The 22,751-nt window shown below is 53.5% G+C and overlaps 12 protein-coding genes across 12 annotated transcripts; 4 read left to right on the top strand and 8 right to left on the bottom strand.

Moving 5' to 3' along the window:
- Nucleotides 1–240: 240 nt before the first annotated feature.
- On the bottom strand, nucleotides 241–1,502 carry CC84DRAFT_1116870 (putative cyclase). Its single transcript, XM_018175470.1, has 4 exons — nucleotides 1,118–1,502; nucleotides 931–1,072; nucleotides 701–883; nucleotides 241–654 (listed from the first exon to the last, which is right to left on the bottom strand). Exons 1-4 carry the CDS (start codon nucleotides 1,391–1,393, stop codon nucleotides 296–298), a joined length of 960 nt encoding a protein of 319 aa, XP_018037275.1. The 5' UTR covers nucleotides 1,394–1,502; the 3' UTR covers nucleotides 241–295.
- Nucleotides 1,503–1,919: 417 nt separating this feature from the next.
- On the bottom strand, nucleotides 1,920–3,738 carry CC84DRAFT_1215926 (uncharacterized protein; the record flags this gene model as incomplete). The annotated part of the gene is made up of 3 exons (XM_018182755.1): nucleotides 1,920–3,375; nucleotides 3,435–3,547; nucleotides 3,601–3,738. 3 exons carry the CDS (start codon nucleotides 3,736–3,738, stop codon nucleotides 1,920–1,922), a joined length of 1,707 nt encoding a protein of 568 aa, XP_018037274.1.
- Nucleotides 3,739–4,036: 298 nt separating this feature from the next.
- CC84DRAFT_1195293 (averantin oxidoreductase) lies at nucleotides 4,037–6,019 on the bottom strand. Its single transcript, XM_018181399.1, has 3 exons — nucleotides 5,598–6,019; nucleotides 4,445–5,476; nucleotides 4,037–4,388 (listed from the first exon to the last, which is right to left on the bottom strand). The coding sequence occupies exons 1-3, from the start codon at nucleotides 5,742–5,744 to the stop codon at nucleotides 4,050–4,052; spliced, it is 1,518 nt and encodes a 505-aa protein (XP_018037273.1). The 5' UTR covers nucleotides 5,745–6,019; the 3' UTR covers nucleotides 4,037–4,049.
- Nucleotides 6,020–6,910: 891 nt separating this feature from the next.
- On the top strand, nucleotides 6,911–7,339 carry CC84DRAFT_630521 (uncharacterized protein). Its single transcript, XM_018186945.1, has one exon. The coding sequence runs from the start codon at nucleotides 6,993–6,995 to the stop codon at nucleotides 7,278–7,280; it is 288 nt and encodes a 95-aa protein (XP_018037272.1). The 5' UTR covers nucleotides 6,911–6,992; the 3' UTR covers nucleotides 7,281–7,339.
- Nucleotides 7,340–7,529: 190 nt separating this feature from the next.
- CC84DRAFT_1089363 (ubiquinone biosynthesis protein coq4, mitochondrial) lies at nucleotides 7,530–8,442 on the bottom strand (the record flags this gene model as incomplete). The annotated part of the gene is made up of 2 exons (XM_018174300.1): nucleotides 7,530–8,188; nucleotides 8,241–8,442. The coding sequence occupies 2 exons, from the start codon at nucleotides 8,440–8,442 to the stop codon at nucleotides 7,530–7,532; spliced, it is 861 nt and encodes a 286-aa protein (XP_018037271.1).
- A 296-nt stretch (nucleotides 8,443–8,738) lies between these two features.
- CC84DRAFT_1087994 (SET domain-containing protein) lies at nucleotides 8,739–10,063 on the top strand (the record flags this gene model as incomplete). The annotated part of the gene is made up of 2 exons (XM_018174230.1): nucleotides 8,739–8,879; nucleotides 9,086–10,063. The coding sequence occupies 2 exons, from the start codon at nucleotides 8,739–8,741 to the stop codon at nucleotides 10,061–10,063; spliced, it is 1,119 nt and encodes a 372-aa protein (XP_018037270.1).
- Nucleotides 10,064–10,996: 933 nt separating this feature from the next.
- On the top strand, nucleotides 10,997–11,944 carry CC84DRAFT_1089149 (uncharacterized protein; the record flags this gene model as incomplete). Its single annotated transcript, XM_018174288.1, has 5 exons — nucleotides 10,997–11,104; nucleotides 11,155–11,229; nucleotides 11,282–11,467; nucleotides 11,524–11,739; nucleotides 11,798–11,944. The coding sequence occupies 5 exons, from the start codon at nucleotides 10,997–10,999 to the stop codon at nucleotides 11,942–11,944; spliced, it is 732 nt and encodes a 243-aa protein (XP_018037269.1).
- Nucleotides 11,945–14,363: 2,419 nt separating this feature from the next.
- Nucleotides 14,364–15,544, bottom strand: CC84DRAFT_1090128 (uncharacterized protein; the record flags this gene model as incomplete). Its single annotated transcript, XM_018174340.1, has 2 exons — nucleotides 14,364–14,871; nucleotides 14,925–15,544. The coding sequence occupies 2 exons, from the start codon at nucleotides 15,542–15,544 to the stop codon at nucleotides 14,364–14,366; spliced, it is 1,128 nt and encodes a 375-aa protein (XP_018037268.1).
- Nucleotides 15,545–16,224: 680 nt separating this feature from the next.
- CC84DRAFT_1258141 (uncharacterized protein) lies at nucleotides 16,225–17,447 on the bottom strand (the record flags this gene model as incomplete). The annotated part of the gene is made up of 4 exons (XM_018184795.1): nucleotides 16,225–16,668; nucleotides 16,719–16,874; nucleotides 16,981–17,219; nucleotides 17,272–17,447. 4 exons carry the CDS (start codon nucleotides 17,445–17,447, stop codon nucleotides 16,577–16,579), a joined length of 663 nt encoding a protein of 220 aa, XP_018037267.1. The 3' UTR covers nucleotides 16,225–16,576.
- A 178-nt stretch (nucleotides 17,448–17,625) lies between these two features.
- Nucleotides 17,626–19,167, bottom strand: CC84DRAFT_1195289 (S-adenosyl-L-methionine-dependent methyltransferase). The gene is made up of 3 exons (XM_018181398.1): nucleotides 19,017–19,167; nucleotides 18,735–18,964; nucleotides 17,626–18,666 (listed from the first exon to the last, which is right to left on the bottom strand). Exons 1-3 carry the CDS (start codon nucleotides 19,117–19,119, stop codon nucleotides 17,713–17,715), a joined length of 1,287 nt encoding a protein of 428 aa, XP_018037266.1. The 5' UTR covers nucleotides 19,120–19,167; the 3' UTR covers nucleotides 17,626–17,712.
- Nucleotides 19,168–19,237: 70 nt separating this feature from the next.
- On the top strand, nucleotides 19,238–21,419 carry CC84DRAFT_1163197 (phosphoesterase-like protein). The gene is made up of 2 exons (XM_018178203.1): nucleotides 19,238–19,411; nucleotides 19,461–21,419. Exons 1-2 carry the CDS (start codon nucleotides 19,391–19,393, stop codon nucleotides 21,102–21,104), a joined length of 1,665 nt encoding a protein of 554 aa, XP_018037265.1. The 5' UTR covers nucleotides 19,238–19,390; the 3' UTR covers nucleotides 21,105–21,419.
- Nucleotides 21,360–22,548, bottom strand: CC84DRAFT_1163196 (uncharacterized protein). The gene has a single exon (XM_018178202.1). It carries the CDS (start codon nucleotides 22,282–22,284, stop codon nucleotides 21,496–21,498), a length of 789 nt encoding a protein of 262 aa, XP_018037264.1. The 5' UTR covers nucleotides 22,285–22,548; the 3' UTR covers nucleotides 21,360–21,495.
- Nucleotides 22,549–22,751: the final 203 nt, after the last annotated feature.

Genomic DNA, 22,751 nt, shown 5'->3' with positions numbered 1-22,751 from the left:
CTTGAGCCGTTTCTGCTCGGATGTCTCTGCATAATTGAGGTGTGGGTGATGGCTAGGGGTTACAAGCCTAGCCCAGGATCCCTGAGGGATATCATTTACCGTACGAACAGCTCTGTGAGCAATTTTTAGCTTTTTACGCATCGCGACTTTCCACGTTAAGAATGTGGAGTATAAGGCTGACTTGCGAAAATCACGTGGTGCCAATTCTCTCATTGTTGCTATTATATTGCAAAAGTAAATCTTCGATAGCCTGAGCAAAGACACCGGCAGGTCTTCAGTACAACCATTATTCTGCTCACATGATGGCAAGTGCATTTGGCGGGCTTGCGACACCTCCTCTGACATTCAAGGGCTCGCTGGTAAGCATGAACGTCCAGCGCTTTTGTCTCTCGCACTCCTGAGCAAGTTCATCGAGCGCAAACATCTCTCCTATAGGCATGCCGAACCCAGCTAGCAGGATCTGGTGTAATGCATGCTCGGAAGGAGGCCAAGCTTCGAAGCCAGGGCAGTCTCCTGCTACTGCAGCGATCTGTGTATCCCATAACCAGCCAAGTACTTCGAAATTACTCTCCATTCCTGGGTACCTGAAAGGGCTTTGAGCCATAATCTTCTTCTTCGTTTCAATACTAGCCTGCTCAAAGGCAGCGGTAAAGCCTAGTCTTTGTCAGATGCGTTCTGGTACTAAAAAGTCTTCGCATACCAGTTCGAAGTAAGACAATGTCGCCAGCTTGGAAATCGAAGCTGCAATCTTGGGCAATCTGCTTCGCAGTCTTCAGAGGAACAGCGTAGAAATCTAGGGGATCATATTCTATATTTTTCTTCGCCGCGTAAGACACAAAGTCGATCAGGACGCCACGGCCTACAAGACCATGCTTGGCCCAAGCTAGACATATTAACGAGTTGGCGATATTATGAAGGAGGTTCTCACACCTTGTATACCCAGCCTTGGTGATTTGTTCTCAATGATCTCTTTCTGCGTAAAGCCATTATAGAAGCGGCCATCATCGAAACCCCAATGCCGTAATCCATCCCATTGTGTGCTTGTTTGCGTGTTAAAAGTTATGCGGTCATCCTCAAAACGGTCAGTAAAGCCTTGGATTGGTCAAACCAATCGTACATTCATGTTCTCGCCCAGCTGAAATATCTCGTGCTTGATGGTTTCACGGAACCCACCAGTGTAGTCCATTTGTTCCAGTGCCCAATTCAGGCCGAATCGCGCGCCTGTCTTGACTTCCTTTGCGGCTGCAACAACACGCTCCGGCGTCAGATGGTTAAGGGTCCCCAGCTCATCGTCTTTTCCCCAAAGGCCCCAAGCCGAGTATCGAGGGTGTTGGGGATCAAGTGGTAGTTCTGAGAATTTTGGATATGCTCGAGTCATCTGTGAGGAAGCCATTGCGCTGTACTGGAAAAGACGACAATGATGTATCAAGGGATACAGATTTGTCTCGAAATGGTATACAGGCTCTGGTATCCGTTCACCGGAACTCCGGCTTCGATAGAACCATTCTATCGGGGGGCAGTTTGCGGGGTCTCGGCTATCGAACTCCGCTAGATCGATTCTGGACAAAATACAGGTGCGCATCAGGACTTAGGTCCATTGTGACTTTGTGGAGAATACCAGTCAAACTGTGCTAATTCTGGAATTGCGATATTAGAAGGAGTGATAGGGTGGTTAGCCGTCCCGTCGGATAGACCAGCTTGCTGCATCAGGACTCGTGCTTGATCCAGACCTCTACGTATCAACGGAAGATGGTTCCAAGGTCTCAGTAATTCGTATGCGTTGTGTATGTGATACTCTTGCTTCGTCTCCTCTACAAAGGATAGCGCTGGGCAGTTGAAGGTAACAACTAGTGTGGCAAGCATAGCGAATGCACTGCTAGAAAATTAGCACTGTCGATGCATTTCTCGCCTAGGGCGACTTACGCCCACATAGAGAAATGCGTGCCCATCGTTCGATCCATTAGTTGCTCGTCAGCGACGCTTAAAAATAAGCAGCACCCTCTTATGCATCCAGCGGCTTGCTCTTTCATGGCAGCGACCGCCGTTTGTTCGAAAGGTGCTCCCTCACCAGTTCCATGTTCCATTATCTTGAGAACAGACGGCCATCCTAGGACAACGAACAGTGCAACGTACTGCCCTCTGAGAAATGACTTACGGGAGTCAAAGACTGGGGTTGCATCCAATGGAAACCGAACAACAGCAGGAAGGTGATCATACCATTCGCGAACCTGTTTTCTCAGCTCTCGTGTCACTACAGGCGCATAAATAACGCGTCCGCTGTGGTATCCGACAACCTCCAGGGACTGTGTCAAGAATTTGCGGAGGCTTATCTGGGCAAGGAAGTAATAGAATCCCGAATCTTCTTCTTCAAACTGGGGCAAAGGCACCATCTCGTGGAATTGACGTATACCGACAGGAAACATCTTCATCGTAGCCTCCAACTCGTGAACGATGGTCGATGTAGCCCAAAACGCGCGGTTGAACGCTTCTTGCTCTGCTGGAGAGAGATGGTCTCTCATTCTGGAGCTGCAGATGTGCATGCAGTCTCTTGCCGCTTGGGTGATGGAGTTCCAGGTCTGCATGGGTCTGATGGCGAATTTCAAGTAAGACGCTTGCAACACGCGACACTGGAGCGTCATAAGGTTCCCGGTTCTCAATGACAGACGCTCCAAAATCTGACAGCCTCGAGCGAAGTAATCAAGACCGGGGAGCATACTCTTGGCATAGTCACCTTTGTCTTCTGTGATAGCGCCCATAGCTAACAAGAAAAATGTCAGACAAGTGGAGGGGGAAGATTCGACGAAACTGTGCGAAGTTGCTAGCTCAACGGCACTCACGCACGTTTGCTGGTCAAATATAGGTGTCCAACGAAGGAAGTTTTCCACGAAGCTTTGCTGCAACCGCCGAGTAGTTCTCCTGGCGAGGTCAACTGGCTGATCAAGTAATGTGACTAGTTGGTCTGAAAGACTCTCGCCAGCTAAGATTTCGTCGTCATAGAACTCCTTTGTGAAATCCCAGCTCTCCACAGGGATGTAAGGTGGCGCGCGAAAAGTCAGGAGGCTCGGCCTTGCAGTCTGGCTTTCCGTGGCTGTTTGTCTGTAGGCAAAGTCGTAGGTTACTGGCGTGCCGACTGAGCCATTTGATGTCGCATTCACGGAAGTGATGTAGTCCACAGCGGGCCTGTTCACACTTGATCTTCGGGAGGGCAGTTCCTGTGGCGGAAGCATCCCGCTATGATGGGACGCGTTTGGTGACATGACAACGGCATTTTGCATCTGTACCTGCTGCTCCGTTGCTTCTAGACGTGACTCCAGCTCCGAGAGTCGCCGCTCAATATTGTCCAGTGCCTCTGAAGGGGGATCACTGGCTTTACCCCTGCCATGTGGTCAACTCAGGTGAAAGTCCAGCCAAAGCTTTTGCAAGTGCCTACGGACCTGTCCCCTACTGTGGGTTTGCGATACGTGCACTCAATACCCAAGTCTGTGCAGAATCCGCAGGAGGGTTTCTGAGCATCGCATCTTGTCTTTCTGAAGCGGCACACATTGCACTAGAGCGCATTAGCCTTGCCACGGATTTTCTCGAGAGAAGACGCATACTCACAGCGATTGCGATGCGTTTCCTGGGATAGTTCTCCGCTACGCGTGCCGCCTGTGGGCTTGCGGGCGCAGTGCCATTATCTGGTGCTGCTTGCGAGGAGTCGGATGGTGGCGAGTCATCGTGCTTTCGCTTGGTGGCCATGGGTCTCAAGCACTGGAGATGATGTCTGCAGGCATTGCAGCCAACGCGGAGCAGCGCCCTCACGTTGTTTGGTCGGAACCTGACAGCCGTTCCGTCCGCTCTGCTTCGCTCGGTTCGTGAGGCTGGGCTAGGTCGGCGCTGGCGTCCCCGCACTTTCCCCCGCCTCCACCCGTTATTGGCAAGGCAAATCACGATGGCAGATGCAGCTGCTAGTTATGATGTCATGGAGATTCGCGATAACTTTCGACTAACGATGCGGATGCAGTGAGATTCTACGACGCTAATGCTATTGATGAAAACCGCACCTCTGTTCATTGCACAGCTGGAAGCACTCTGACATTCAGCTCTGGCTTCACCCAAGTCGAATAGGCCTTCATGTTTTTCATCTGGCCCTCCGTCGTCCAGTCTGGCGCCCCGTCGACGCTCTCTACGTTGTACCTCCAGAAGAGTCGGCTCAAAGCAAGGCGCAATTCCATGTATGCAAGGTTCTTGCCAATACACCCTCGGGGCCCCATAGAAAACGGTCGACTAGCCAGCCTCTTGTCGTTAGCGTATTTCGGATCGTACCATCGCTCTGGTATGAACTCATCCGGGTTTTGGAAATTGTCTGGACTGTGAGCTGCACACCAGGTGCTCACAGATACGGTCGTCTATACATGGTCAGCTTCACTCCGGCCTTGTGTTTGACTTGAATTGCAATACGAACCCCTCCTGGCAGGTACTGCCCGTCTATTGTATCGCCTCCCTGGGGTACAGATCGTAGGAAACCAATCGGTGCAGGGGGCAGTAGACGCAGTGTCTCTTCGACGCACGCGTTCAGGTACTGAAGGTTCGTTGCTTTGTCCACCGTGATCTCCTCTTCGCGTGCGTATGTGCTGCGAATCTCCTCCCTCAGCTTAGCAAATTTGGCTGGATGCGCCATCATGAAGTTCACAGTCGCGGACAGAGTCATGGCTGTAGTCTCGCTGCCCGCTACAATGAACAGCGCGCCGTTTACGATAATCTCATCTTGCGACAGGTCAATCTTCTTGCTCTGGCGCACAATATAATGCACAAAATCTTTCCTGTCCGTCTTTGTATCCGCAAGACGCTTGAGCACCTTTTCTCTGCTGTAGGCTAAGTGATCTTTGCGTTGCTTGCGCATCTCGTTGGGGATCCACTTCATGAGGTATTGCTGGAGAGGAGATCCAGGTGTCGCAACCCGTCGTGTCGCGGTCTCCACTGCCCCTGCTTGCACAGCGCGGAAGATCAAGGTAATCCAGAAATGGAAGTCTCCCTTATCGAGACATCCAAAGGATTCACCGAAAGCAAGATCACCAATGACGTCGAAGGTCATAAAGTTGAACCAGTCGACAATATTGAAGCTCTTCTTCTCCTGGGCAAAGGCTTCGACGTTATCTAAGAGTTTCGTGACAAAGGATTGGACGATCTCTTCCTGTCCCCAAAGAGCTTGTTGAGAGAAACCATGAGAAAGAGCCCGGCGTTGGCGCGCATGCGTTTCGTTGTCGGCCATCGAGATGGTCGAGACACCTGGTACGGGATCAACGGAACCGACATGAATTGGATCTTTTGATAAGTTGGGTCGTCCCGGCCGCAGGCCATAGATATCTTCCCATGCTTCGGGTGTATTGAAGGATAGCTCGTTTGGACTCAGTCGTACTATGGGCCCATACTTATCATGGATAGTCTTCGTGTGCATTGGCAACCGACCGACGATCACTGCGTATATGGCTGGAATCTAATGCATGTTAGCTAAACTGTGCAGCGCTATACAGAAAATGGAGCTGGAAATCCGTTCTTTTGGTATCGGGGTCCACAGCAAGAGTTGTCGAACTCGACTTATCTTTGCGGAATCTTACCTGAGAGACCCGATTGAGGAAAGGACCTGGGTACTTTGCCAATGGATGGAACCACAGGCGGTAGATCACGACCCCAGTGATGTACAGTATTCCGAATGCGATACTACTCCCCAAGAGAATGGCTATTCTGTTCTCAGCGTAACCCATTCTGAGATGAACGATCTCCGTTTGGTCACACTCGTCTGAGGTACGCGATGAAAAGTGAGAAAGCTAGTTGTACTAGATTTCAGAGTGGTGCTTGCAAGATGTCCCGCCATAAAATGGAAGACTTCGTCTATCAGGCGAGCCAGTTTGAGGTCCATATTTCCATGAGTAGACGTCGGAGGAGCTCAGGAACAATCTGAGCATGCATCCGACATCCCGAGCTTCCCCATAGCTGGGTAGCGCAGGAGCGGCTCTGGGCGTACGAAACAGCCCTGGGGGTAAGGGAATAAACGCCCGAGCTGGGCGGTTACACGGACAGCAGCTAGGCGTTATTTTGCTAGTACCGACGATTAGCGCATCGACTGTGGCGTTGCATTGACTGCGGGGAAGAAGAATATAGAGGAAATCGATAGCCGCATCCGCCGAACAGAGCGCAGCGACCACGCCTTTTCCAACCCCTTCGATATTATGGCCTTAGAGAGCAGTTTTATTCATGCCTTGCATCCAGATAGACTTCTTGCTGCGCAACAAAGAGTCTTGCGAATTTACACTATGTAATTGAGGGAACAAAGCGCCAACTAATGCTGATTCTTCCTCCAACACGTGACGTTGTGCAAACGCGTGTCCTCTATAATTCTAGCAATTCACAATGCCAGTCAAGAGTGTATGAACTATGTTTTGACAAAGCTATTCAAGTATAAAAAGCCTTGCTTCTCATTACGGACCACAGCATAAGGCGCAGCCGCGCAGTGCCAACACAGGTCACTTTGTGTCAACCCATGGGCCCATGGGATCCGCTAACATGGCAGACACCCATTCTATGCCTTTATACAGTGCATGTATACGCCGGGCAAATAGGAGGCCTCTTATTCCACAAGCGCGTGCTCTGTGGTGCATTTTATCCCCTCCAGTGATGGTGTTTCTCGACCCCAGTGTTCACCGTGTCTTTCGCCACGATCACTGCGATCTATACGACCACGACGCTAGTGCCCTTCCAGATGTGAATCGAGTGAATCGGTGTTCGCCCGTCAATCAAGGTCTGGACGGAAGTTCAAGTGCGCACAGAGGAGATGATAGGGACGATTGAGACTCCAGAATGGTTGCGAGCCGCTGACGGATCAGCTGCAAAAGGGCAATGGAAACAGCCGTGTAAATTATGCCTCCTTGGTCGGTTGCTGACAGCATGATAGGTCACTACTAGACAGCATCTAAGTCCAGGTAAGTTCTTCTCTCCCCTAGTAATGCTAACCTATGTGCAGGGAAGATGATTCTCACCGTAGCCTTAATGCAGCTCTATATACAAGAAAAATCCAATCTAACAACGGTAAGCCGTTTGATTTTTTGCTAAGAGTGAACAGGAAATGGAAGCATAAGGGCCGAACAGTACCAGGTGAGTCTAGGCCAACCTTTAATTATGCTTACTGTGGACAGGCTGTGTGGTCGAGCTCATGTAGGACGGGTTCGTATGATCGTCGATCTGTCCAAGAATCACAGCTCAGTGAACAGGTCAGATACAAGGTGAGTTCTTCTGCCCCATAAAGCCGCTAAGGTAAGTGTAGGGAATCCCACAGCCCTAGAGATGCTATCAGCTGTCAGTGTCACCCGGGTTCGTCATCGATTGTAGAAAATGGATAATATTTCAAGCACGGGTAAGTATGGAATACATGCCTTGAAAGAGGCGCAAAAGTAGACTAGCAAGAACAATTGCGAAGTTGGGCAATTGCCGAGTGTCCGTGGTGTGTGTCCGAGGAAATAGATCGAGTCGTAGCACGGGGATAGTCTACTTGCTTATACAGCCGCACCAGCAGCAGCTTCTCGAGCGGCTTTCTCCTTTTTCCTCGCCTCTCGTGCAGCTCTTCTCATGTCCCTGAGATCCGGGGGCTTCTCGATACCGAGCCTTGTCCTGAGCTGGTCCACGTCGGTCTCGAGCTCCTCCTCCCAGTACACGTTGATGACGTCGTCGCTTTGCGCGCCGTTTCGTGCTGCCCAAGGACCGTATATGTCCCAGAATCTTCTCCATTCACCCTTCTTCAGTGTGAGCGCGCTGAACACAGCCAGTCCAGTCATGGGCAGCCCCGTGTTGGCGAACTCGAAGGCCTTGAGGGCCACTTCGCCTTCGCGGAAGACTGGGAGGCCAACAAGCGCATGGTAGAAGTCGTGACACTCGCGATAACGTTGCATGACATATGCACACTCTTCGTCGTCGATGTAGCGGACCTGTGCTCGTGTGTCGGGAGACACGCCCTCTCGATCCAACCATTCCGTGTAGGCATAGCCGACGGTATTCTTAGGGAGCAAACGAAGCCGAGGGATATCGAGCGAAGTGGACGTCAGACGCGGCCGGTCACGCAGTATTCTTCGGCCCGTTGGATTCAGCAGCATGCGGTCGCGGAGATGGTTGATGAAGTAGGGCTGCGCTGTCGCTTCGCCAAATGCCGCAATGAGGTCTACGCAACTTAGCAACTGGCCGCCACAAGCTCTCTGCATCGAACGCGGTACCTCCTCTCCGAGGATCCAGGAAGCTCATGAGCCCCGAGCCGAGCGCCAGCCCCAGTCTCTCCGCACGCGTGAGCGGGATGTGGCCTTCATAGTTGGGCGGCGGTCGGTTGAGCACCGAGAAGCATCGGTCGCTGCAGGGCAAACGCAGAGCGTGCGGACCGAGCTTGGAACGAGCGGATGTCAAGCCCGCAGCAGGCCGCATCAATGGTGCTGCCATGGAGGATACGTTGGAGGGAGCGTGCAACACCTGCGTGCATCACGCATCATCGTTCGACAGCTTCCGCCACATCTTATCGATAAGGCGCGTCGGTTGCGCCACAGTCCATGTCGCAACTTTCTGTCTTGTTTGACTCAGACTTTGGTCCATCGCGTTCGGCATCCTGGACAAGACGCCGCAAAGTCCGAGCACGGCGCGCGAACCGGCCGCTGTTGACAGGTTGTGCGGCAAGGGTCTCAGGGTGCAATTCACACTCACCGGCTTTCGTACAAACCATGGCCATGGCTGCCGCTATGGATCCGGGCGAGGAGCACGCCCACTTCGTTGAGTGGGCGCAGTCCAACGGCGTAGACATCAACGGCATTGCCCCTGCCAAATTCAAGGACAGCGGTATGGGAATCGTCGCCGCAACGGATATCAAGGTCAGTCGCTCGTGTCTGCGTACCTCGCGGTGCAGTGCTTCAACGAATCGTCCCAGAATACAGCCCAGGCCGACCGCATGGACATGCAGCAGCTGCCATTGGCTTACAGCATCATGTGCTAAGTTTTCAAGAAAGGAGATCGAATAGTCCATGTGCGCAACACTTCACTCATCACTGTTGCGCAACCAGAAGTTCAAGCGCTGAAGTTCCCAACCAAAACTTCGATACACGCACGTCTGGCTGCGTATCTGGCTCTTAGGTTTCCAGACGACGACTGCCAGCATCGGCCATGGCAGGATATCTGGCCCAGTCGAGACGAGTTCAAGGAGATCCTTCCCCTCCACTGGTCGAAGCAGCTGCAGGATCTGCTGCCACATGCTGCTGCAGTGCTTCTCACAGCCCAGCGGTCTAACCTCGACCGAGATTACCTCAGCATCCACGCCATTCATCCCTCCATCTCGAGAGACCTCTTCACCTATGTATGGCTAATCGTCAACACTCGTACCTTCTACTGGGAATACCCCGATCTTCCCAATGCACATCCGCGCCTTCCAAAGAAGCGTCCACAATTGACAGCAGACGACTGCTACGCCATGTGCCCCTTTATGGATTACTTCAATCATTCCGATAAAGGTTGCGACCCCAAAGCTGACGCAAAGGGCTATTCGGTCACCGCCGATCGGGCCTACAGAGCCGGCGAAGAAGTCTACGTTTCGTATGGCTCACACACAAACGATTTCTTGCTTGTCGAGTACGGCTTCATACTCGACACCAATGGATGCGATTCTCTACCCCTGGACCACCTTATCCTCTCCCAACTTTCCTCCGAACAGGTTCAGGTTCTGAAAGAAGATGGCTTCTACGGGTCTTATACGCTATCGCCGACGACCCCGACGATATGTCACCGCACTCAGGCTGTTGTCCGTCTGTTGACTTTACCCTCTCGGCGATATACGGCTTTCGTCAGCGGCACAGATGAAGGGACGGGTGACCAGGGCAGAGTCAATGAGTATGTCATCCGGCTATTGGTCAAATACGAAAGGCAGATTATGGAGATCATGGAGGAGGTGGAGGGACTGAAGACCGGCGGAGACGCAACAACGGCCCAAAGAAGTACCCTGCTTAGACGCTGGAAGCAAGTCCGAGCAATCGTCAAGACGGGAATAGATGTCCTGACCAATTGAGACCTTAAATCATTGGGTCGTGCTTGGCCTAGTCCTGGGAACCATGCGGAGTTTGACGTGTTGGCACGACGTGAACCATTTTTGGCACTAGTAAGAGCTGAGGAATCATATCACGAACTGTATCTCGCAGATCACAGCTAATTCGCACTTTCAACTGCGGCCATACCGCTATGTGCAACGCGATGACACCGTTTTTGTCCGTGACCAAGTTTTCGTGTTACCTGCCGGGTGATTCGCTTTCAGCAAAGGCACTTCCTCAACTTGGCATTTACGTATTTACAAGTCTGCTAAGAGAAGATTTCTTAGCCATCAATCACCAACACGAAAGAATGTGACGCCTCAACAAGCCCGTGTTAGCAACATCGAGAGCGCCACGGCTCGGCTAAACAACATGCCAGGTTCTTCATCGAAAAACCTTGTATTCGCTGAGTGTGATCTAGTACAAGCCTCAGCGCTGTGCAGAGGCTCGTTTAAACCTGTCGTAGATCAGGCAAATTGCTCCAAGCGTTGGTCTGGGGTTGCGCAAATACGAGGTAAGCTTAAACCATTCTTCCGCTCTATTCTTAGTCCGCCGTTTCGTTGCCTCGACATATACTTTTCTGTCAGCATTCCTAGCTTAACGCGTTTTATTTCCCCTAGGGTCAGTTTCGCGTTCTGGAATGCCACGCGCAGCCGCCTGCCGGCCCAAGCTGGGACACAACTACCCAGCTTGGAAAAGAATAAACCCAAGTCAGGATCGCATAGCTCGTGATCAGATGCAGTGTGCTAAACGACCAATTTAGGGATGTATATGAGGCTTGGCGAGAAGCTGTACAGCACCTATATAGGAGGACTGCGGGAAAGGGCAAACGTGGTACTTGCTCCTTCCACCGCACTTGACTTTTAGGTCCGCACGCACCTGGTTTGGTGTGAAAAACTACCTGCACCGCCATCATGAAGGCATTCCTACTCCTGTCTCTACTGGGAGCCTTTACATTGGCGCAGACAACTACATCGATATGCCGATGTCCACAAGTCAAATGCCCAAGTAGCAATGCTGTTGTACGCTTCCCCTCTCGGAAGATTGCTACATGCTAACATATCCTGTCCAGGAACTCTGCCAGTGCCTCAACTCCCGCGAAACAATGTGTCACAAAGCTTGCCCAATGTACAAGCCCACATACATGGTCAGTCCTCGATCCCTTCCTCTCGCGATACAGCACTGATTGACACTACTAGCCATGCCCGATAAACCCTCCGACCCCGTGGCCGACTCCTTCGCCAACCCCAGAAGTGCAGGCTGAGCCAACATGTACATGCGAACCTGGATTCTGTATCCAAATGTGGCCACAGTCATGCTATTGCGGCAATGCACAGAAGCAGCGTTGCTTTGAGAAGTGCGGTGGCGTGCAGCCGGAGCTACAGGTCCGTACCAACCATAGTGCACATGCATTGTCTAGCGGTCACTAACCCTTTCCAAGGAGTGCCCTCCCATGGAGACGCCCTCGATTGTCGCCAGAACCGTCGAAACACACCCGCCAAAGCCGACCAACGTGCACAAACCATGCGGCGGCGGCCGTGGCAACTACCGCGAGTGCGATCACGGCGAAGTCTGCATCAAAGATCCATACAAAGATGGATGTGGGCCTGCGTGCGATCAGGTGGGCATTTGTGTGAAGGACAAGCTATGCGGCGGGGTAAGGAGCAGATGTTTGCCTAAACTTGTCGATGTCTACTGATCAAACAAACCAACAGTTTGCGGGGTTCCCATGCGAGGTCAAGGGCCAGGTATGCCAGGATGACCCGCGTGATGATTGCGATCCACTGAACCACGGATACGATTGCGGAGGATTGTGTGTGTGGCCGTTGAGTCTGAGGCACGACTATGGTGAAGGATACTAGGAAATGATGGGTATGGCAGTATATCCAGAGACGATGGAGCTTGGATGTTGGTGAATGACAAGTTCATACCTCTTTTAGTGGATCATGCAGAAGGAAAAAAAAAATCCTGAATGAAAGTGTTCGAGGTGGTTGGTTGCCTTATGTACAGCACTGATGAACCTATCCACTCTGCTTGCGACGCTTGTCCTCACTTATTTGGCTATTCAGTGTTGATTTAAGTTCGACCAACGATCTTTCCGGCGCATCTAGGTTACGAGAGATCTCGATTTATACCCGGAACAGGCTCTTCATTCATCTTTCGTCTCTCGCTAGATAGGATAGCGACACTTCCTCATACCCTTTAAACCTGCCCATGGTAAGCAGCCCACACCATATCGGCCTCCTTGTAGTCCAGTCTTTCATGAACTTCGCAAGCTCCGTCTCGTTGAGCTTCCTACCCTTAGCTTCACCGTCAACAGTGCTCTTGTTCGCCTTCAGGTAGGCCATCTCGGAGGTACTGCCGCCAGCAGTGCTTTTCAGTGATGCCTGATTCGGATCATGGTATCCGAGGCTGAGCGTGGCCTAGTCGTACTTCGAGGTGCAAAACCACTTGCCGGCGGCTTCCTCGCGGGAGTGAATGTAGTTGCCTACCGCATAAGATTGAGTAAAATCCATTGTGAACAGAGTAAGATGTGATATGGTAGACAAACTGGGTGGCTTTGCTCCACATAAAAAGTGCACCTGGGTGCTGTCTTGGGCACTTGCATTTGAAGTGAAACCCATGGCTCTCCAACAATGACGTGCAGTACGAATTTGCACCTCCCCAGACTCCGTCAGTTCGGTACATGTGGTACCGAGGTGGGTTTTGGGTATCGTCACGGTGGTCCTTGTAGATAGCTGCGAGTGTCGCAATGTCAGCCTCGACACTTCGAAGTATGGTGCCTGGATTCTGAGGGATTGCTTCATATGCTCCAGTGAACGCAGTCTTCCGCAGGTACGTTCCATTCAAGCTGTTCTACGTCATAAGAGTTCTGCGAGCCTGTTAGTGTATCTCAAACATATCCTGATTCATATAAGACGACACTTACACCACCGAGACCACAGCTGGCATTTTTGTTGCTTCCCTTGCACCGGAATTCGTGTTTGTGGCCGCTGACATCAGAGCTGATCTCGGTGAAGATCACAACGTCGGAATCCTCGCAGCGAGAAGCACCACCGGGGTCGTCGTCATTCGGACCAAGGATCTTGAAACCGTCCAATATGATGGCATTGTCCAGGCTGTAGGTGGGCTGCTGGACCCAAAGGAGAATGAAGTCGGCGGAGCTGAGGTGCGCCGGCGCGGTCACGAAGAGCGCGACCACGAGGAGCTTCATTGCTGCTGGGAGATCGCGTTTCTGATGTCTTGATTGATTTTCTCCACAGTTGGCGAAGATTGAGTAAGTGAGGAGAAGTAGGCGGCCGGGGAACCAGAACCCGTACCACCCATATAGGAAGTTTAGTTACGCTGAATAAAAGACATGGTACCAGCAGGTGAAGCATGTGAAGCACGGACATGCTTGAGGTGAACGTTGCTACCAGCACAAGAACCACTAGAAGATGGTTCATATCTCCAAGTGAGCTAAAAAGAAAAACAAGTTGAGGAAAGAATATCTTGGTACAACCAAGACGAAAGGAATGAAGAGACGAGAGAGGATGGCTACAAACGGCTTGCTTCCTCGCAGCGGATATCACTCAAGTGCAAACCTTCAGCATGCCTCGCACTGTTTCGTACAATCAACCGCAAATTGACTAGAAGAACAATGCCGTATGCTGTGCCGCACAGAGAGCCATCATAGATTGTTAGCAATTTCCTACACTTAGGGTTGTCCTTAATGATTGTTGTACTTCGATATGATTGTCTAGCAACGTGCGTGTTGATTCTCCCCTAATCCGCCCGACAACAAAAGAAAACGCCCATTGTATGCATGCAATAAGCCAATGTAAAGATGGTGGCAACGCCTGGTCTATCTATCAGTTTCGAGGGCAGCGTTCTTGCCCGCCGCCTCTTTGAACGATTCCCCCGAACGCCAAAACCTCCGCAGTATGTATAGGGGTATTATATGTGACAAAGAAACCACCAAACATATCCACGCCGAGCAAAATTCAGGTACCAACACTATGACTTTGCAGGAGGAGCAGGCCCTTCTGTCAGTCAACCTCCAACAAGAGATCAATCGCAGTCATGGACACCAGAGTCGAAGTTCCTATACTGCGTCCGGAATGGGCTACTGAAGTTTCTGGGTTTGATCTCCCTGGCCTTGTCCTTAGTCGTCGTCTCTTTTCTCTCCGCAGGCGACTCTGTGGTGTCCTCTAGATAGTCTTCACCTACACACCAAGCCCGTCAGTAATTTGACACCAAGTGTGCAAAACATAAGAAAGCCAACGACAATGCGCAAGAGTCTTACGCACTCGCTACCCCCAACCCCTCACAAAGCTTCTTCCTCCACATTCCGCACATTTCTTCGAAGCCATTCACGACGTCACCGCAAGCAGCACCGGCCTCTCGTTCTCTTAACCGCCTGTCCCAGTCTCCATTGTCAATATATGCCGTGCCCAGTTCCCTCAAGTCCACGTCTTTCTTCCACTCGGCCAGCTGGTCTTTGCTCGACCTCAGCTTCCGGCTTGCCTCATTCGCCTTCTGTCGGGACATGTGTAGGCTGTCTGACAAATTTGAGAGGTGCTCCAGTAGTTCGCGTGTTGAGAGGGTGAGCTGGGAGAGGGCAATGAGGGCTTGCGGGGAGGACTGCGGGATCAGCTCAAGGGTGCTCTCTATTAGAGGGAGAAGCATTTCGATCTCCTCGGCAGGAGGCATGATGGCGCGGGGGCCCGTCATCATAGCGGTAGCGGAGTTCAGTGTCCGCGACTGGTGCGTGAGATGTGTAGTCAAGGCGTCGTGTGCGGTCTTTAGTCTGCAATCACCCTGGGTCAGGCGCCGATAGATTATATTGTAGAGGAAGCTCACCTAGTTGCTCCGTTCTCGATGCCGATCTGGCTCCCGAGATCGCGCAATTGCTCGGTAACACGCTTGACTATGCCGTCTGCCGCGCTGCCATTCTCCTCCATGCCCCTCCGTGCCAAACTTTCGATAGCGGCCATGCGGCTCTCGAGGGCGGGGGAGATACCCTCGTTGGCTTCCAGATCCGAATCGTCTCCGTAGTCGGACCCGTCGTACAACGAGTGCTGTCTCTGGTGTTTCCTGCTCTTGGCTGCAGACGGTGGACTCAGCCTGGACCCCGCTGGTGAAGAAGTTTGCATTGCGACTCCACTGTCCCTGACCCCGTTCACGGTGCCAGCACCCCCGTCGTGGTCCACGGCAACGCCGATGTTGCTCGCGTCCTCGTCGTGCGGTAGGCCATCATCGTCGTCGTATTCACCCTCGGCCCCGTCGTCGTCGTCGTCCCAATCGTCCAGTTCCCCTAGTTCGTCGGCCAGATTCCCTAAGCCACCGTCTCCACCACCATCGAAGTTGTGCGCCGGGCTTTCATGCTCGAACTCTTGCGACAGCCGTGGAGTTATCGACGAGTAGCCGGAAGAGCGCCGGCGGAACGAGTTTCGTTTGGAGGACGGCGTGGCGTGGGACATGTCGAGACTTGAGGGATGGCGGCGGTGAGACGAACTGGGCCTCTGTGTGGGGGTTTGCGGCGGCGAGGACATTTTGTTCCTGCCAGTTGTGTTCTGCGCGCCGAAATTGAAAGGACGCTGGCGGCGCGGAGCGAGTGGAGCAGTGGGTCAGTTGCGGTGACCGGTGAAGGTGCGCATCCGTGTGCGGAGAGGAGACGGCTTTGTGCGGGCGGCGTGCAGCGGCGTGCGGTGCCTTGGATCGAGGCCTGCGGCGTATGTGCCAGGCCCGTGGATTCGGTTGTCGCCGCGAACGAGGGGCAGCGACGCGTGCGCTGGGCAGTGGGTCTCGGGGGTGTGGCAGATGTGTGGTATCGCCGGTCTTGGCTGGCCTCCAGCGATGCAGCGAATGGATGCGACAGCTCAAGAGCGCAAGCAGGCCCCGGGCTTGCCTCGAAGAATGCACAAGGCGCAATACCAGGCGGCAAAAACGTGGTTTGCGGAGCGAAGGTGCGGGCTGCGGGGACGTAGTCTGTTTGTTGACCGAGTCCAGGTGCAAGCTCCGTCATGACAACGCCGGTCCCTTCTTCGTTCCGACTAGAAAATAACACCCAGCACATATGCCCCAGCGCGCCCGGGATAGCCTTCACAACCACCATCTGACAACACATGAACTGCATGCAGCTGCTGACGACAGCTGGTTTGCACGTTATCGTGGTCCATTACGAATATGTACAGATGGACCATTCCTTGGGCCGTACATGAACCTTGGCCGCTTTCCCAAGCTCCAGATGACGCCCCCGATGAGAGAATCCAGACAGATGGGTATCCCTACTATACCAGCAAGCAAAACTGCAATTCTCCGCCAACGCCTAGTGCTGCAATGCCCGTCCTTCCTTGATGTACACATTCTGCCCGGTCTTTCGACACGGAACCGGCTCGTCTTCGCGAAGAAACAGGTATAGTGTAGAGTGGTGCGAAGAATGCGATAGCCCGTGAACTCCCCTTATGCCCTAGAATGCCGCTGGAAGAAAACGCGTGACGACCGTGCTACGGCTACGAAGACTTGCCCTGGTCGAGGGCCACGAGCTGCTTCTTGAGCTGCGTGAAGAAGTCCTGCCCGCTGGGCATGAGGTGCGGCATGTTGCCTGCGTTGACGTCAGTCGAGCATTTCTCCACCGGTGCATCTCAGACATACCTCGTGATCCCCAGGCGCCGCTGCTCCTCTTTGCTACCGAGTCACCCTGCACCTTGTGGTATGCCGACGGCTGGTCTAGAGGTTTGGCGTTAGTCCCCGTGGCTGGTGTAGATGCGCTGCTCGAGGAGGATATACCTGCGACGCTCTCAAGATATTCTGCAGCACACGTTAGAGGCAGCTCGCGATTCTGCGGGGAAGCTCCGAGGGGTATCAAGAATTCTGCGCCTCAGGCGATGCCCCGCTGCCAGCTCTGTGCGCTTACTCTTCTTCAAGAACTCCTTGACCTCGCCGGCATTGAAGTCCTTCACAGGTACGTGCTGCTCCGCAGGGACGCTGGGAGCCGGCGCGGGCGCGCGCTCAGCGCCGCCCTGGCCTTGGCCCTTGGCCTTCCACGCGTTGCCAGACACTGCCGACATGGCTTGCTGCCTCGCGCCCTCTTTGCTGGGATTGTTCGAGCTCGAGGCGCGGTTGCCTCGTCCCTGAGGCCGCTGCCAGCTGCTCCTGTCTGCCATCAGACCAAGTTCGTCGATCAAGCAGGCCGGAGGAAGCTTACCGGTTCTCGCCCGCACCGCTCATGTTGCGCTTCCAAGGCTCAGAGGGAAACTGGTGGGGTGGGATGATGGGGAAGGGCGGAGGTACTGTTAAATGCGCGCCCAGTGAGAGTGGAAAGCGCGACTGTCTGTGCAGGATTGGCCCAGCGTTCGTGCCCTCCGATGCTGGGCCAATCATGGCGGGCATTGGCCCTTTGCCAGCGCACAACACCCACTTCCTTTTCTACAGACCATGGGCCGTGAGCTTAGTGCTGAGCTGCTTCCCCCATCTGCTGGACGAGAGAGCTCCAAGCTTGCCGCGGGGCAGACGTTAGGTAACGCAGACTTTCACGTGGCGCGCAATAGTCGAGTGAACGGGTGCATCTTGACAGCTTCAAGCCTGGCACAGTGCAAAGGCGGTGAGCGCGTCACGTTGTACATTGGTCTATTTGCACACAGAGAACCTATGCCTCCTCCGTAGCCGCTGGGGCAGGCGAGGCTTCCGGGGACTCGGATAGATTGGCAGGCTCCATCTTACGCCAGAGAGCTATAAACCCGCCACCGACTACCTCCAGCCCTGCCTTAGGCCGGCATACCATTGCCCACTTCTCCTCGTTCTTGGCAAGATCCCGTGCCAGCTCATTGTCTCGAGCCTCTTGTCCTTTGACAGGGTCTATTGGTTCGTCACCGGACGACGAATCTGGCGTGTCCTTCAGCTCCGCTTTCCTTAGGGTTGCCCTGGGACGTACAGCCCTCACATCCCATTCACGAATAGTGCTCGCACCTAGCTCGACGACTTGGTCGAGCAGATACGGCATTCTGTCCTTCCGAATTTTCTCAACACATTCCACAATCTGAGTGATGCTCGGATTGAAGACTGCAAGCAAGCCATTGACTTGCAGCGCTGATGCCACAACGTCCAGATACGAGTCAGCACCCGGGAGATCCAGCAGCACATGGGACAGGAAGGGATCTTCAGTCTTCCTGACCTTCAGCTGTTCCGTAATCCAGGACGCGGGATCTCCCACGTGGAAGTCAACACTGCCTGCATACATGCCATGCCTAAAGCCTTCTACAATCTTGCGCGCATGCTTCGAGTGTTTACCGGAGATATCCAACGTGTGTACGATGGCGCCCCGATTCGCGCGCCAGGTCTCGATATTTGCGTCTTGTAGGTCGGCCATGGACTCCCCTAGGTAGACGGGGTCTTCTGCCTCTTGCTCGGAAGTGTAGTTTTGAAGCTTGGGCAGCCGTGGGTTTGCAGCATGTATTGCGCGAGCAAGGTGCAACGTCAGTGCGCCATGGCCCGTACCAGCCTCGAGTATCTCCACAGGCGAGTTACCGTTGGGGCTTTCCGAGGGCGTCTCGACGTGAAGGTCTAAAAGGGACACGATCAGGTTCGCGTCGGACGGGTAGATCTAGCCTCTGTTAGACGTGGTTCACTCGCTTTGAAGGCGTTAGAGCGCGTTCGGTGCAGTGGACGCACAGGAGTAACCAAGCGCGGCGTCAAACGGACGTACTCTGCAAGCGTGGGCTCGTGAATGCGATAGGCATTTCCGCGCGTCGAATGCACGAGCTGTCGCGGCTCTTTTCCGATGATGTCCGCATGCGCCAGGTTTCCACGATGGGTGTGGGTTTGCTTTGCGGCCTGTAGCTTCACCAACACGCCCTCATGGCTGGCAGCCTTCTTATCCTTCAGAAGCACAACATCGCCGTCTGTGCGGATGTGAGCAGCTCCTCGGCAGGAAAGAGCGGATGGCGTGCATACCCTGGAAAGCTCGTCTGAGGAACGAGCTTGTCGCAAAGCTCCTTTTGATCGAGTGCAAGTGCAGCTGAGCAGACGTGCGCGCAATTAAGCCTGAACAGCGCATGGCTTGTAGTACGCGCAGGGGAGAGGGGATCGGACGGCGAAGCGGAGGTGCGCCCGGAAGTGGCACTGAGCTTGAAGCCAAGCCGACATGCCGACTTGCAGACGTTGAAACAAGTCACCTGCACCCCTACGCTTCACGCCTCTTCCGAAACCCAAGCACACAAGCGCATACGACTATGGCTACTTGCTGTGCTGAAACTCATTGATATCATTAAACGACCGCACCTGCGGTGTGTGTCTAACAGTTTCCCCGCGGAGGTCTTTCCAGCACCATGCCTGCGCCGCGCAGAATCGCAAGTCCTCCCACGCTCTCGCTGTCCCGCCATACTGACTGTGAACCAGGTGCGGACGTCGGTCCAGCTCGGTGTGCTCGCATCCGCAGTCTTCCTCCTCGTATTGTTCCTCGATAGTCGCTACAGTGTGCTCCCACAGGCTGTGCACAACCACCTCCCGCTGCACCACGAGGGCCTCGTAATCACCGACATTACTATACAGACTTGCTCATCCCTGAATCCGATTTCCAAATGCCAGCTCGATCAAGAACTATGGCACCGCGTGGAGAAAGACTTGTACCTGGGTACAGGTTGGGTGTCCAAGGCATATGTTCACATCAAGCGCAAGAAGGAGGAGGAGCTCACAGATGAGGACAAAGTAATCGTGGACGTGCGCACAGGAAAGCTGGATCCTGCTATGGGCGACAAGACGCAAGCATCCGAGAAATGGGAATCGCGCCCTGCAGGCATCTGGATCAAGCGATCAGCCAAGCGGCACGCAAGCGATTCGAAGAAGACCATAACAGCGGTAGATGTGCTGTTCGGCGCAGATGCGACAGAGTCTCGTCCTGGATGGCAGCTGGTCGCCAACGGAGCCATACACCTAGATACCGGCGGTGACGACAAGGTGCCGCATTTGTCAATTCGTAGGGGACAACCGGAGGCGGTCAAGAAACCTGTGCCTAGAATCACCAAGGACGGCAAGTTCAAGATCATGCAGATTTCAGATCTGCATCTCAGCACTGGCATACGACCTTGCAGAGACCCCGAGCCAAAGGATTACAACGGCGGACATTGCGATGCCGACACGAGGACTATGGAGTTTGTGGAGAGAGTGCTGGACGAAGAGAAGCCTGACATGGTGGTCCTCTCTGGCGATCAGGTCAACGGTGGTACGGCACCCGACGTTCCCAGCGCACTCTTCAAAATTACCGCCGTCTTGATCGAGCGCAAGATCCCGTACGCCGCCATATTCGGCAATCATGATGACGAAGGGGTAATCAGCCGCGGCATCCAGATGCAACTCTACGAATCGCTTCCATACTCGCTCTCCGAAGCTGGGCCCACCTCCATCGACGGCAGCATGGGCGTCGGCAACTACTTTGTTGAAGTGCTCGCTCACGGCGCGAATAAACACTCTGCTCTCACGCTCTACTTCCTCGACACCCACGCCTACTCCCCGGACGAAAAGAAGTTCAAAGGCTACGACTGGCTCAAGCCGAACCAAATACAGTGGTTCAAGAAAGCCGCCGATAGTTTGAAAGAATCGCATATGAAGTACACGCACATACACATGGACATGGCCTTTATTCACATTCCTCTGCCAGAATATAGCATTGTAGAGAACGAAAGGCTTGGTCAATGGAAAGAGCGCGTTACAGCACCCCGCTTCAACACACATTTCAAGGACGCCTTGGTGGAACAAGGCATCAAAGTCGTTTCCTGCGGCCATGATCACGCGAACGATTACTGCATGCTCTCGAAGAATCAGCAGAGCGACCCGGAGCTATGGATGTGCTACGCTGGCGGGAGTGGCTTTGGAGGATACGGTGGATACGACGGCTACCACCGACGAATCCGCGTGTTCGAAGTGGATACCAACCAAGCGCGAATATCTACGTGGAAGCGGCTGGAATACGGCGATATTGCTTCTCGGCTCGACGAACAGATCATTGTGGATGCAGGGAGGTTGCTGCCGCTGCAAAGTCAGTAGCTGGATGTGTTACTGTCCCTGATACTGGTGTTCAGGTTCCGGGGGGTCTTCCACGGCTGCTGGGGTTGGGAATATTTATACCACATAGCGAGGCGTTATGGTACTTTTGGGTTGGTTGCGCCTTGCTTGGGATTGTTATCAGCCGTTTTTGAATTATTTTGGGCTGCAGTATATCGTCGAAAAGTCATGAGCGCTGACTTGCCCCAGGAGGAGCAATGGGGTGCCCACACTCCCAAGTCTCGTGGTGCAGGTAGCTTGTCGTTGCTAGTGTCATTAGGCTTATGCCCTCTCACGATCTATCTTACATATCTTAAATGTCTAACTATCGTAATGTGCGGCAGCGGTGCCGCCCATCACCAAGCAATGCGCATGGCGATATCTTGAACCTTTCTCACGAAGTCACGGCCGACACCGAAGCCACACTCGCAGCTGTTGCAGCATTCCCCGAAATCGCGGTTTTGGTACTCAAGAACATCTCGAAATCATTCATCGCCGTCGTGACCGCCGCAATATGAAACGTATCCCCGAGCGTCCCGTCCAAGCCCGCATTGAAGAAGCCAAATTTGAGCCCCTTCTTCATGCTCATGGTGTTGTTCAGCGCGCTCGCAGCCACAATCTCCTCCCCCCCTCCATCTTTCCGCAGCCACACCAGCTTCCAGCCGCGCTTGTACGACCCGAGCGCCTGCACCTCCTCGCTCTTTGAACTGCGCCACTCAAAATAATGTGGAGCCTTGTTGGGAAGCGCGATGCAGAAGCAATGCTTGGAAGAGTGGTTTTCGATGGTGATCTCCAGAGGCTCGAAGACCTCGCCGCCCTCGTGGGGGAAGATGGTGAGCACGGAGGTGCTGCCCAGGCCTTTCATTTTGAGGGTGGAAAGCGGCGGCGCCTTTTTGTCGTCGCCTTGGACGAGCGCCATGGGTTTTCGAAGGCCGGTTTGGACGACGGTGAAGAGCTTATCATCCTGGTGGGGGCCTAGGGTGAAGGTGCTGAAGTGGGTGTAGACATTGAATTGGGAGGGGAAGCGTAGATGTTGGGGCTGTAGCGAGAATTGTTGTTGCGGTGCGGCTTTTGATTCGCTGCAAAGGTAATTTGGTAGTGGTTGATTTTGGACGTATGCGGGCGGGGCCGGCTCTGCGGCATCGGCGTTGTGAAGGGGTGTGGTCTTCTCCGGGACTCCCATTCTGAGGCTTCCGAAGTCAATGTCGGGAGACAGAGGTGTGGTGTTGATTTATGTCTCCCTTGTGCTTCTGGGTATAGCTAGGATCGGTTGTAGTGTTGAAGTATCTCAAATGCTATTGATCGGTCATTAGTGCAGTATGCAGAGTGATGACAGGAGAAAGGCATGTCAGTATATATCCTTTCACTTGGCTTGGCAGGTTGGGGGTTGTGTTGCGAGGCGGAGCACATGCGCTACTAAGCCTCCCATGTTTTATCCCAATCTGGCTTGCGGAGCATTGTCGGGCTGTACACTGCCTTCCCTGTCAAAGCAACGATCTTACCTACGGTCGGATACAGTGACATACACATGCATGCGTGACTCAAGTGTTGGCGACGGAATACTGCGCAATAACCATGTGTACTGGTAGCCGTGAGCTTGGTGGTCAATCAAGACATCCAGCATTGCCGCTGTCTGGCCTCCAGCGGGCA

The sequence above is a fragment of the Paraphaeosphaeria sporulosa genome (assembly GCF_001642045.1).
Source record: "Paraphaeosphaeria sporulosa strain AP3s5-JAC2a unplaced genomic scaffold CC84scaffold_4, whole genome shotgun sequence".
Lineage (NCBI taxonomy): Eukaryota > Fungi > Ascomycota > Dothideomycetes > Pleosporales > Didymosphaeriaceae > Paraphaeosphaeria > Paraphaeosphaeria sporulosa.
The sequence above is the reverse complement of the archived record's forward strand: the minus strand, read 5'-3'. Positions and strand labels throughout refer to the sequence as shown.